This window comes from Rhinolophus ferrumequinum, chromosome 23, assembly GCF_004115265.2.
Source record: "Rhinolophus ferrumequinum isolate MPI-CBG mRhiFer1 chromosome 23, mRhiFer1_v1.p, whole genome shotgun sequence".
Lineage (NCBI taxonomy): Eukaryota > Metazoa > Chordata > Mammalia > Chiroptera > Rhinolophidae > Rhinolophus > Rhinolophus ferrumequinum.
In genome coordinates this window covers 18,266,760-18,280,347 of record NC_046306.1, presented here as the reverse complement: position 1 = coordinate 18,280,347, position 13,588 = coordinate 18,266,760, and the positions used below count along the sequence as shown (strand labels likewise).

Sequence of the window (13,588 nt, the reverse complement as noted above, 5' to 3'; positions counted from 1 at the left end):
TATCTCCTTCGTATACAATGGGGGTAAACAGCTCCTTGTATTTATGGGTGCTCTCAATTTTGGTATCAGTATCCCCTCCAATACGCAGCTGGTGGTTTTTCATTGTTCCTCACCAGGTCCTAAAGGAGAGCCTAGAAAAATCTACTTCATTTGTGACTCAGGTATCACAAATTAATCAGTACTTCAGCTTTCCTTGCACCCAGATGCTTCTCTTAAGTTTCACAAAGAAAAGTAAAGAGGCCTTATTTCAAGATCCATCTCTCTTCCCCATTGTTCCATCCTCAGGCTCAGTTTGAATTGTGCCTGTAGAGTGCCTTATGTACAAGTGCTGTTTGTGTCAATTGAATGAGATCATTTCCTTCTCTCGCCTGTCTTCTCTCTCTTCTTTCCCCTTGCCAAAGTGATAGGGCATGATGGGGAAAAAATATTGTCCCAGCGTCGGTCATTTCTGCCCCATGCTTTGTGACTTTGGCCAGGCTAATTAACCTCTCTGGACGTTTGTTTTCTCACCTGCAAAATTGTGAGGATTACATGAGAGTAAATGGAGCAATATATATAAAGATCGGATTACAGTACATAAAGTGTTTCATCAGTTTATTTAAATTTAGCAAAATTTACTGAGTGTCTGCTATGTATAGACTTTGAAGAGTTTATCAAGGTGAATGAAGGTGTGCCTGCCTTCAAAGAATGTGAGTTTTTCTTAGCCCCTGGGAGATACGACCAGTGAATAACCAGGTATCAGAAGGTGTAAAGTGCTAGATTCTAACTCCCTCCTTAATTTTTGAACCAGACTCAGGGTAAGGCATGCCGCATATTTTCATTGGATCTTTACAACTTATTTCCACTTCCTAGTGAGGGAACTGAGACAGTGAGAGAGAGTATACAGCACAGGTACACAGCAGGTCTTACCTTCCGATACAGGGTCAGTTATTGGCTACGACTTAGAAATGTGTTACCAGATAGATAATCACTTCTTGATAGTTAGGTGCTTCCTTAGTTACCTTCCTTGGTGTGCCACAGGGTTACCCAGAGAACAGTCTCCCTACGTTATGCCAGAAGGTAGTGTGGAGTCCTATAAGCATTCTTTCACCTAAGAAGGAAGCTTGGTTTTTGCTCAGCAGCTGTGTGGTCTTGGCTAAATCACTAATCTCTTGAATATTCGATGTGGCTACTGGGAGTTTCCTGTAAAGTGTTGTGTGAATCAAATTAAATGAGAGACAAAGAGTTGCTTTTTCTTTTATGCACCAAATGTAATATAAACATAAGGCATTTTATTATGTTACTACTCTTTTTAAGAAGGAGTTAGAAATTTATCAGAAGTAATAATTTCATAAAAGCTTAGCATGGAAAGTTAGGAATGTTTTGAGTTGAACCCTAAATTTTGAGGCCAGTGTAGAGTGGCTGGTAAACTTACCAACAACTAAACATCTCTCGGTGCTGTGGTCTTCAGGCCTGCTTTTGACTTGACTGATCTGTTGACCTGACTTTAAGATGGCATTTATATAAGGTTTTTAAAAAACAGTGCCACAGAAAAGTAGAAAGAACACTGGACTTGATTTCAGAAGGTGTGGGTTCAAGTGTACTAGTCCTGTCACTCCCTCACTTTGTAACCTTGAATTTTACTTTGTCTCCTTAAGCTTCAGTCTTAAGGTAGGGATAACGATTCCTGCCTTTCCCTGGCCTCACACCCACTTCAAGGCCCAACGGAGACAATTGGACACAATTGGACGGGAGAGCACAGTGTAAACCATGGGGGGCTGATGGTTTACTTTGTTTATTCAGTAGAGAAGCCAGTACGGCAATGGGAACATTTTGGGGACTGTGTTGTGACACGTATCTGTGTCTCCTTTTGCTTTCCTGTGGCTGCAGGTGGATGGGCAGGTGGTTGCGCTGCTCGTGCAGAATCTGGAGCGCCTGGACGAGTCCGTGAAAGAAGAGGCAGACGGCGTCCACAACACTCTGGGTGAGGGGAAGCACGCCCAGCGCCCCCCGAGTCTCTGTGTTTGTTTTGGGGCTTGGTGCTCGTGTCCCTTCCTCTTTCCTAACAGAGTCCACAGCAGTGGTGGTGGCTTTTCCCTTCTGCTCCCAAACTGCTTTTTCAGAAACGAAGACCTTGTGTAAATTTCACGTAACTACAGCTTTGGTTGGGCTTGCGGGTCGTAAAAGCAGAAATTCACCTTCCTGGACCAAAACCGCGGGCTCCTTTTAGCAGGCCCTGGCCTCCGAAAGTTAGGATGAAGTCTGCGTAGCGTGATTTTTTTTTTTTTCCCTGCTTTGGGAACTTTGGATATTCTGCAATTTTTTAATTCCCTTATATTGGTTTTCCTTTCCACTTCCCTTCAGTGGAACTACAAACTTTTGAACAACTGTGTATCTTTAGAGGGCTTTTTATTTGAAAAAGAGGTAACATTTCTTTCTCTTCTTGTGTGTAGTTTGCCACGTCAGCTGGGGGAGAAATACTGCCGTTCACTCGGCTGCCCTTTCATCATAGGTTCATTGAAGTGGATTCCTCTGCAGTATTTCCCCTCCTACACTCCTCTTCGAATCACCCCGTCTTTCCCCCTATAAAGTTGCCGAACCAATAGCCTGTTTAAAATTGTGCTTTTGGGTAGTCCTCTTTATCATCGGTCGCTGTCGTGTAAAACCATAGGTGACATATCTGTAAGCAGAGCTTGAGAAATGAACGAGGCCCAGCAGAAGCAGACATTTTGATGAGATTAGATTTTCTCTCAGTACCTCTGTGTCCGCCACAGATTTCTCTTACAGTTTTATACGCTTTTCTGTGAGGAGTATCACCAAGAATGACGAAGACGTAGCACCTAGGGAGGGAGAGGAAAGAGAACACAATATAATCTGTAATTTGGGGGTTGGCTCTAGTTTACAGCCAGAATTTGGCATTGCCATCTATTAGCCTAACGCTGAATTTTGCTGACTGCAAAGCTTATCAAAAGTCTTACCTGATGGAAGAAGCACCTGCCTGGCAATTTGTAGAGATCTGTCTAGTTGCAGCGCGCTCACCTGCCCACAGCTCAGGAGGCTCATTGTCTCTCCCTTCTGGAGCACCCGACGTCGGTCAGGCGCTGTGCTGGGCCCTGGTGCAGATTAAAGATGAATTAGGCCTGGTTCTTCTTCTTCAGAGGCCGACTGATGGGAAAGATAACACAGGGTGACACATGGCGTAATGGGAGTCGGTGGAGAACACTCTGGAAGTAAAGAGGAGGGACCACTGGGGCGGCATGTGAAGGCAGGTGCATTTTGACAGGACTGTGAGATGGTCCCTCAGGCAGGAGAGTAGCATTTGCAGAGCCATGAATGGGCCAGGGCCGTGAGGAAGGAGTATTATGGAAATGGACTGGAGCAGTGGGAGGTAGGAGTGGTGGGAGATAGGACCGGAGAAGGTAAATGTGTCCAGATTCTGGAAGACCTTGTAAACCATGGTAAGATGTCTGGATTTTATTCTAGTGGGCACCAGGAAGCCATCTAAAGTATAAGCAGAAGAAGCAGAATGACTTGACTAAAGTGAATGAATTCATTTTCTTAGATTATGTGAGAAAATAATTTAAGGTGTTGTGATGATCTTCATCTCAGGGGTCTTGCGGCTGCTCTGCTTTGTGTTCCACTCCCTGAGGGGGCTGCCTGGTCATTCTCGAACTTGCCATTGGCGAGACTGACGTGGGCAAAGGAATGAGGAAGGAGATAGGAGGTGCGGTGATTTCTTCAGTCCTTTCTTCTTCAGAACTCAGATCCGATGTGTTCTGGGCGTTGTGCTCAGAGAACACAGAACTCTGTCTTCTGTGTAATTACATATCCTGGGATGTGGAGCAGCGGGGCCCTGAAGGAAATGAAAGCGTTGGCTGTATTAGAATGGCACTATAAGTGATTTCTTTAAAAATATACCACCTTTTTGGTATCATAGTGATGCAATACCTTTTCTTTCTTTCTTTTTTTTTTTTTTTTTTGGCCTCCTAAATTTTAATTTCACTATTAAGCAGCAATTTTGGCTGTTGGAGGAGATGGCAGGACCAATTATGTTTGATTCTGATACCTGACAGTTACCCCTGCCAGCATGGCCTTTTCCGTCTAAGCACGTTGTTTTGTTCAGTTAAGGAGATCATGCTTGCTTCCCTTGCAGTCCAGACAAAGAGAACCGAAAATCAGGAAAGGAAGAGACTCAGAATTCATCATCACTTGATTTTTTTCCTAAGGCTTCTGTCTAGACCCCTGCCTCTTCAGTCATGGGTCTCTGGGACTCCAGTACTGTGAGGACCAAGAGGGTCTTCTTAGGTAGATGTCTGCCCTTTTGTGTGTTCTGCTCTAGTGTTGTTCCCTATTAGCACAGAAAATCTTTCACTTTATTCCTTTTGTGAATTTCATCATTTTCCGTTACGAATTTTCTTGTGTCATAGCTTGAAGAAAAAAACCCATAGCATCTCCCTGGTTAATCTAAAAATGACAACATAGCATCTGGCTAAGGGCAATACAGGGAGGTGGGAAGAGGAATTAAATGCCTGTCATGGGAAGAGGCTTGTTGCAGATGGAACAGAGTTGCCTTCCCAGATGACTGGTGTCTGTCTCTCTTCAGCTATTGTGGAAAACATGGCTGAGTTCCGGCCCGAGATGTGTACAGAGGCTGCCCAGCAGGGTCTTCTGCAGTGGCTGCTGAAGAGGCTCAAGGTAAGTTTGGCTTCGTGGGAGGCAGCAAGAACCTCTCTTTACTCTGGGCAAGGCTCATGCAGGGTCGTTGGCATAGATCATATACCCGGGCTGTATGATCAAGTTTGGGAACCTTTGGTACCTCTTGCCTTTTTCTTTGTTTCTCCTCTTTTGTTTGTTGTTTTAAAAGAAGGTGTTTTTTAAAATAGCCTTTAATACTTCTTCAAATAATACAAACATGTAAATACAAACAAATCCATGTGATACAAAAGATATTAAACTGAAAGTAGAAGTTCCCCTCTGCTGAGTCCTTCCAGTTCCACCTCCCAGAGGCAGCCACTGTTAATATATTTTATCTGTCCTTCCAGAAATTCTCTGTGTGTATATGGGAGACTTTCATAAATAGAAAAACAATATTTTTAAAAGCCCCTTAACCCGGCCTGGTCTGACCCCTCCATTTCTTAGTTGTGGAACACTGGTCTCATTACCTTTCCGACATGTCTTTTACCTACCCCCTGCTCTGCGAAGGTCCAGATTATTTTGACCTCTGTATTTGTCTTTGTTCATGCTCCTCCCTCCAGCAGAACGACTCCTGTCTTTCTCATGTAGTTCTAAAGTATACGCACCCTTCACTAACTAGCTCAAACCCTTACACTTCCATGTCGCCTCCATCATTTTTAGAACTGAAAGGAAATTTGTAAGTTCTATTGCAGATAAAAAAAAGTGAAAAATCGAGACCTATAGAGATTTAAGTGCCTTGCCCAAATTCACATAGCGGTTAACGATAGAGCTAGAATCAACACCCAAACCCCCAGACTTCCTTCACACACCCTTTCCATAGCACAACTTTGCCCCCAGCCCATACTGCCATCTTTCTTTTCTGAATATCAACCATTTTCCTTTGTTCCTACTGGTTCTCTTGTGGGAGTTAGCAGATCTGGCTTCTAATGCAGACCCACAACTGTGTGACACTTACCCTTGTGGAACAAGTTTCCTTCGCCACCTGGTAGGCTTTCATTTTATGTTGTGTGCTCATTGTCTTTCTCCAACGATCCTTACACTCCTTAAGAACAAGGACTGAGTCTCCGTCAGATTGTCGTCTCCTCCCAGTTCTCAAGGTGTGATTCCTAACCCAGTGTGTCAGAATTACCTGGCAGCTTGTTAGAAATGCACATTCTTGCATCCACACCACTGGACCCGCTGAATCTGCCCAGCTTATGGCGGAGCCGGCAACCTGTTTTGTAACCAACCCTCCAGGTGATTCTGATGCGTGCTTACGCCTGAGATTATTTAGGTTTACATTGCTTAGTAAAACCTTGCTATTTAACTATCATCCCCTGTTTATTTCGTAGCCCTTGAATAATTCTTAAGTGAGTAGCACACTGGTGAGTCTCCTTTTTGTATCGGTAGCCTAGCACTGTATAGAGATACTCATGGATTTCTTCATCCACCAAATGAAACCACACTAATTTGTGCTAATGAGGATGCCTCCCATTGCAGATGATTGCATTAAATGGTTTAGCAGGTAAGCAAATAACAGTAATGTGAGAGACACAGCCGCACGGTTTATTTTTTAACAGGGAATACAGACTTACTAGGAGATCATGTACCATTGAAAGTAACACCAAAACCAAACATTTCATTTTTCCTTTTCTAAGGAAACAAAATTCAGATCCCCTTTTTTCCCCAATTAAATCAGTGCTTCAAAAAACAGTTGCACTATTCAACACGTGAGCTAAAAAAAAAAAAAAGAACTGAGAATTGCTACGTTATACAACATGGACACCTGCTTGAAGCTAAGCCCTTAGCCTCTCATGACCAGGAGTGGGGACTTCGCAGGGCACAGTCTGCATTGACAATTGTCAGGGCTGCCCGACGTGTTCCAGGTACCAGAGGTGAGCCGCAGAAGTCACCTGCAGCTTCTGGCCGTGGATGGTAGCATAATTGTTCTGTACTTTTTAAAAAAGTGGCAGCTCCCAAAAAGGTGACATTTAATTTTATTCAAGGCTAGTACGTGCTGAGTGCAAACCTATCCTTAACTCTGTAATTATTCTAACAGCTGGAAGATTTAGGATCACAGGCTCCTGGATAAAAGAGAGCTCCAGAAGTTTCAAGCACGGTTGGTTAACTTTGCCAAATCTAAGAGACTATATCTGCTAAATGGGTTCTCCTTCTTCCTAGTTGTGATTAAATGTCCTCGGAATTTGGTAGTTTGGTATTTTGCAAGCTTGGAGGCTGTCATCTCTGGCTGAGATTTAAACAGAAATACAGCTTCCTTGATGACTTTTGTCTTTGGCTAGACATGAAAGATTAGTCTTCATCCCCCCTTGCCCAGAGTTTCTTTTTTTTCCCACCAGATTAAAATATTTGGTTGTCGTCATCATCGTCGTCACCAGTGCCACTACATTTTCCCGCTCCCATGCACATGTCCTTTATTGGCTGTTTATTGTGTGCAAAGTGTGATTCTACATCCCTTACATAAATTATTTCTGATCCTCACAAACAACTCTCGAAGGGGGTGCTGCTATCCGTAGTTTGCTGATGAGGAAAGAATCCCAGAGAAAGGAAGTAAGCGCCTTGCCCAAACCCCACGGGAAGTGCACGGGAGAGCCTGTGACAGCTGGGCCTGGGCGTCTCCAAAGCCTCCCCCTCTTCCCAGCTGACACCCCTTTCATGCTCTGAAGCATTGCAGCGCTCAATGGTGGGGAATTATGGGGCCTCATCATTTTGACTTTCTGATTAGAGTCTTTCTCCATGCCAGTTTTCCAATTAAAGATCCTATAGTTTAAGAAAAAAGGGTGACGACATTATCATTTTGATTTTTAAAAATTTACTTTGAACAATTTGGAAACTTCTTGAAATGTCACGTGGCACAAGCTGGAGATTTTCTGAGGGAATCAGGAATTCTCAGTAGAAGGGAACGCCGCTGTTGGGTGCCTGTTATGTGTGTACTGGTTTATTTAATCCATCCTCCTCATGAGGAAACTTATTTTCACTTAGCATAAAAGAAATTGAGTTAGAGCGGCAGAGTAATTTGGCCTACTATGTGGTAGGTACTTCGTATTATCTTATTTAAGTCTCATAGTAACCCCCCAAAGAAGATGTTATTTTATTATTTCTATTTTGCAGATAAGGAAACCTGGGACTAAGAAATGTTTCTTGGGTCATAGATGCCCATTCTCCTTTCATGGTGCCATTTGTGTCTCAGTAATTTTGTTTTTATAGCGTCCCTATGCTATAAAGGACATAGCAGCCCCATGTATTAAATAGTTAGGTCCAAACAGTTTAATACATATTTATGTCCTCACAATTTAGTAGCCATTTGAGAAAATAATGCACATGGGTTAAAAGAAAATATATTTCTATTTCATTCTTCAGTATCACAGTTACCTACTACCAGAAGTGTGTGCCTTTTGAGTTCTGCACAACTTCTAAAACCTTGGAATCAGATTGAACACCACCACCCTCATTCCTATTCCACAATGATTTTTCACACAGTTCTTTTGTCACAGCAACCACCAAAACCCAGTTTCATAAAGATAGGATGTCATGAAAAGAAATGTACCTGGAGCTAGTAGTTAATGCAGTGTTCAACTGATGTCACATGTCACTATGCTTTCCTCGGAATCTGAAAATGGTGCCCCTATGAATTCAATATGATGCCCCAGGTTCAACCTGTGTGATACCTTGGCACACAACTTGGGAACTGCAGACTTTGTGCCGTTAGGTAGTACGTGCTAATGAGTCAAACCTAGGTGTGTCTGATCCCAGATTCGTGTCCTTTTTTTTAATGTGACTTTATTACTTGATAAAATTATTTTTAATTCAGTGTAATTTTTTAATGCTATAACAATGTACAACGTTCATGTCAAATTCTCCTCTGTTGGCTGTCACATTCAATTCTTTGTCTTGCATATAGCATATATATAGTAGGTGCCCAATAAATATTTGTTGAAAAAGAGAAAATCTATCCCCTACCTTGGAGACAGGAGGTTATAAAGTCAAATAGAGGATAAGAGGCATTGGAACCATGGAAGAAGACCATTGCTCTAGTGGCCTGATGTCTTTTGGCTTCTTTCAGTTAAGTGTATCTTGTTTCCAAAAGAACCCTGACCCTTGGAAGGCTGCATATAAGTTGGTGTGGCTTAAGTAATTTTAAATAGCAATACTTGTAACTTCAATAATTTGAGTCAGTAGTTTTATTAGCAAATCCTCGATGGTGATGGATATGCTCATCCCTGGGGTATCACTTTTGTTTTGAGTTTTTATAAAACTGTTTTACTTAATGTGAAACATGCCACAGATTGCATTTAAACCCTGGCTGTTATAAACTGAATTTCTTGAAACAAGGCCTCAAGCTGGCCCAGGGAGCATACCTTGCAGTCAGCACACGTAAGACCTTGCGTTTACAGATCTTTTAATCTAAGATGGGTCATACCTGGTCAGCCTTCTGAAACCCTGTGGGGGGCACTTAGGCTTGACAAGGAGGACGTGTGCAGGAAACAAAAGATGCTGGGTGTTGCTTCATTAGGGGCCACTCTTCCTTCTTAAGTACAAAATCAATGTCCAAACAGAACTGTGAATGGTGCTAAGGTGATGGAGGTGTTAGCTCCAAGATAAACACTTCCCCTGTCCTTTCCAGGTACAGAAATTATTTGTCATTTCAAAAACCTGGAGAGGTAGCAAGGCTGCTGCTGATTAACAGTTGTCGTCTATATGCCTGCATTTTAAGGATCAAGGGTGCGCTAAATACAAACACATGGATGAGGTTTGCTCCTCCCTGCATCTTCATCCAAGGGACACAGTTAACGGTGAGGCGAGAGATCCGAGGCTCGCTACTAAAGCAACAGTGGGGCAGCCGTGAAAGATAATCGCTGCAGTCTGTGTGTCCCCTCTGAAACTCCAAGGAGCTGAGGATGCAGCAGGGAAAGAGTTGTGGGGAGTAATTTGGGTGTTAAAATATTAACACATTTCTGCATATTTAATGTGGTTTCCTTTTTAAATAGTAGGCAGATTATGGCACGCAAGCAGATAGGTTTATGATTTCAAATTAAATTTTCAGCATTAAAAAAAATCCAAAGGAACTACTTTGTTATAAATGCATTCACCTAAATACTGAGTTGCTTCCTTTTCAGCTTTTCTGATGGATCAGCTAATTTAGAGCCTCCTTTTATGATTATAACTTGTGCACAAAGCTTCGTGATGGATTTTAGTCTTAAAAATTCAACACTTTCAATCATTCATCTAGTTCACATTTGAGTGTGTACTATGTGCCAAACTGGTCTCTGGACTCCCAATGGGGAATCTGGGAAGGCTTCACAGAGGAGGTGACATTCATACTTGGGACTGTGAGAGCCATTGTGTCCATCTGCCATTTATGGTTTTACTGTGTAGTACTTGAGTCTTGTCTCTCGAGCTAGCACAGAGGCAGACTTTTTTTTTTTAACCCGTGACCTGCCATTGCCCTTTCTAACTTCTACTTCTCTCTAGCTCACATCCTAATACTTGTGAAAAATTCGTCCTGGGGAGAGACGCAAGGCCCCTTCCCATTTTTTCTCATTTCTCCTATTTCCCCACAGGCAAAGATGCCTTTCGATGCCAACAAACTGTATTGCAGTGAAGTGCTGGCCATATTGCTCCAGGACAATGATGGTGAGACTCCCTCTCGGTATTGATATTCTGTTAGGATAGGAACCAGGCTTGTTTCAGATCATGACAGCAAGCTCTCTTGCCTTTGGCATCCCCTTGCTCTCCCTCGCGCTCTCTGTGCAGCTTTTGTACTCTGTCAAGCTGTATTGATTTTGTTTGCTGATGTATCAGTGTTAGACGGCTGTAAAATCTGACAGTTAGCTTCATTTTTTTTCTTCCTCTATTTTTTTCCCCTTTTAGAAAACAGGGAATTGCTTGGGGAGCTGGATGGAATCGATGTGCTTCTTCAGCAGTTATCCGTGAGTAATTCTTATGCTTCCTGTCTGCCATGAAGATACATGGCCTGCTTTAAATGGGAGGTGGAGCTGGAAATTGTGTGAAGGAATAAGCCATGTGATGCAAGGCCTTTGGAGTATGTTGGCAGGTTTGAGGTTACACTGGAGGTTATGTGGTTTGCCTCTTTTCCTCTGTCATTTGCTCTTCGTGACCAGATCCCACTGTGTATCTGGTATGAACTGTCTTGGTCTTCTGATATTTGTGAGCCCAAAAGAGGTGTGCTTCCTGCTTAAGTGTATGTTTTGGGGCCAAGAAGACCAAATTATTGGCAGTTGCCCCACTCCCAACACTATTCACTTTCTTCCTTTCAATCTGCCCCTAAAATGGAGTCTATTCATTTAGGATCATGATAAGCTCAAGGAGTGCAAGTGCCAGTGCAGTGGGGGAGAGGCCACAGAGGAGGATGGGGAAGGATGTGGTCCTGGGGGCGGCCAGGAGAAATCGGAAATCGCCATTTGTTCATTGTAAGAACTGTAAATCCAGTTGAAATGTTCTGCTGGCATTCTGAAAATACTGTTCATATTCCTTCAAACCAATCTCATCTGTGCTGTTCCAAAAACAGGACTGAAAATAGATCATTTGGATAAAATCTCGAGAGTGTTGGGAGTGTCTGAGATGTCAGTTTGCATACAGCTTCCGTCTTGGTGCCAGCAGTCTGAGTGGCTTGGCCTCCACCCCCCAAAAAAGAGCTTTGAAATGTGAATCTGTTTTCAGTTCTGGGAAGGTGCTTAGTCCTGTTCCTGCAAGACTATTGATCATTTTATAGTAGACTGTATGGGTATGCGTATACTGTAAACAGGCTTTCCTCTTAGCATGCCATATACGCGGATATCTCTGGCAAAGACAGAATTTGTGCTTTAAACTGTTCCCATGACTTAGAGCCACAGCTGCTGTGTGAGGCAATTCAGTAGCCCTCATGGTTAGGAAACCCTTCCTTATACTGAGCCAGGATTTGCCCTTCTGGACTGTGGGATATTTTAGAAGGGGAAAAAATGGACTGTGGTTGGGTTGGGCAAGTGGAGGGATTTGGGGGTAACTGGAAAAGTTGTTTCTTGGCTAAGATGGTGATTTCAGGGATGATCACCTTATTCATTTAGCTATACATGGCTTTTATGGAGTTTTCTCTGTCTATATTTGTGTTATATCTCACAGTAAAAGGGTTTTTGGTGTTTTGTTTTGTTTTTTAATCTCCCTCTTTGGAACTATGAATCAATCACCCTTGGACCCAGTGGTCAGTGGAGTGTTTTGGTTTTTCGCATGAACTGATAGCCATTTATTTAATACCCATGCATCAGAAAGGCCAGATTCTATAACATGAAAGCTGATGAGAATTTTATTTGGTAAGCTTCTGTTTCAACCGTGGAGTTTTCATGCCAGGCAGGCTTTGGAAATTGTTGGGTGCTGGCTGATGAAAAGACATCCTCTTACAGTTCTGTGCTTTCTGATGTCTTTGCTTGACAGGTGTTTAAAAGACACAATCCCAGCACGGCTGAGGAGCAGGAGATGATGGAGAACTTGTTTGATTCACTCTGTTCCTGCCTCATGCTCAGTTCCAATCGGGAGCGCTTCCTGAAGGGTGAAGGTCTCCAGCTGATGAATCTCATGCTCAGGTATGTTTCCTGCCTCCTAGCTCTCCATCCTGTTTGCCCAACTCCTCTCTGTTAGCCTGGGTGCAAGAACCTGTAGCTGTGGTCTTTTATTCCCTTGAGTTTCCTGTATATATAAAACCGCAGAGTCTTCAGGGGTATGTGTGGTCTTTTCTAAAGTGAGAGTAGATGGATAAAAAGCACTTTTTTTTTTTTTTGGTCTGTTTGTGCTCTATTATTGTGTCAGTTGGTAATAGACCCACTCCATTCAAGGGGAATGTCTTTTTCCTCCTTCTCTTAGTGTGTTGGTTTTGGGAAATCTAGTCATTAACTTCTAAATGTATCCTATGTTAATTTCTACACTTAGCCCAATTTTCTTTATATCCCACATAGACCTATCTATGCCATATGTTTGTCTATATTTTTGTTATCAGCAGCAGGATATCGTTCATATTTTTCATGCATACAAATTATCATTATGCATTATTTTCGGTAATGAATTGTGCATGTGCTATGTGGCTAGCATAGGAGATAGGAAAACATGCAAGACAGTTCTAGAGCTTTCCTTTATAGTACTCTCCTTGTATATATTATTGTTTATGTTCTAATTTCTTAAAGTATTTAAAGTTGATACCATGTTAGTGTATTTCATAGAATCCTAAAGTTGGAAGTAAATAGGAGGCAGCTGTATGAATAATTCCTGAGAAATCTGGCTAGGAAGGTGAATATTGAAATGGGAGGTTGGAGGTGTAACTGGAACGTGGGGCAGGGTCAAGGGACAATTTTTTTAAATGAGAGAGACTAGAACATGTTGCATGATTGGAAGACTAACCATTATTGAATTACTCTGTATAAAATTGAGCCAGAGTCTGTTGTCTTGAAACTTCTATTTACATAAACCGAAAACTCTGGTAAACTACTATTCTTTGACAACTTTTTTACGTATTTGATATGTATCTATTAAATACAATTTAGAATGTAGACATGCAAAACTGGTAAGATACTATGTTGAGTGCTGGGCTTATATAAAAATGAATAAGACAGGATTCCTGCCCCCAAGAAAAAAACATGGCTCTGCCCCCCAAACACAACTCAGTTTTGGAAGTATTGAACTCAATTTGGGGTGTATATTCCTAGTCTTTTTTTTTCTGTAATTGTTTCCCTGTTTTTAACAGGTTTTGGGGCCTGCCACATATGTAATTTTCTCTACTGTTTCTCTTTAAATTTAACATGCTGTTTCCCATGCTGTGACATAATCTTCATGAGAGTTTTCAATAAGTGTGTAATGGACTCTAAGGGAATATAGCTTACTTAGTATTCTTCTGTTGTTAATATGGAGGTTATTGCCAATGTTTTGCTATTAT

General features: G+C 42.2%; 1 protein-coding gene across 1 annotated transcript in view; it reads left to right on the top strand.

Annotated features, from left to right (window-relative positions):
- Positions 1-13,588, top strand: part of CTNNBL1 (catenin beta like 1) — a 142,543-nt gene that overhangs the window by 55,910 nt on the left and 73,045 nt on the right. Inside the window, exons 6-10 of the mRNA XM_033095138.1 lie at positions 1,870-1,963; positions 4,583-4,674; positions 10,233-10,305; positions 10,543-10,601; positions 12,100-12,248. Of these exons, the coding sequence (XP_032951029.1) occupies positions 1,870-1,963; positions 4,583-4,674; positions 10,233-10,305; positions 10,543-10,601; positions 12,100-12,248 (467 nt within the window). The remainder of the gene's footprint in view (positions 1-1,869; positions 1,964-4,582; positions 4,675-10,232; positions 10,306-10,542; positions 10,602-12,099; positions 12,249-13,588) is intronic.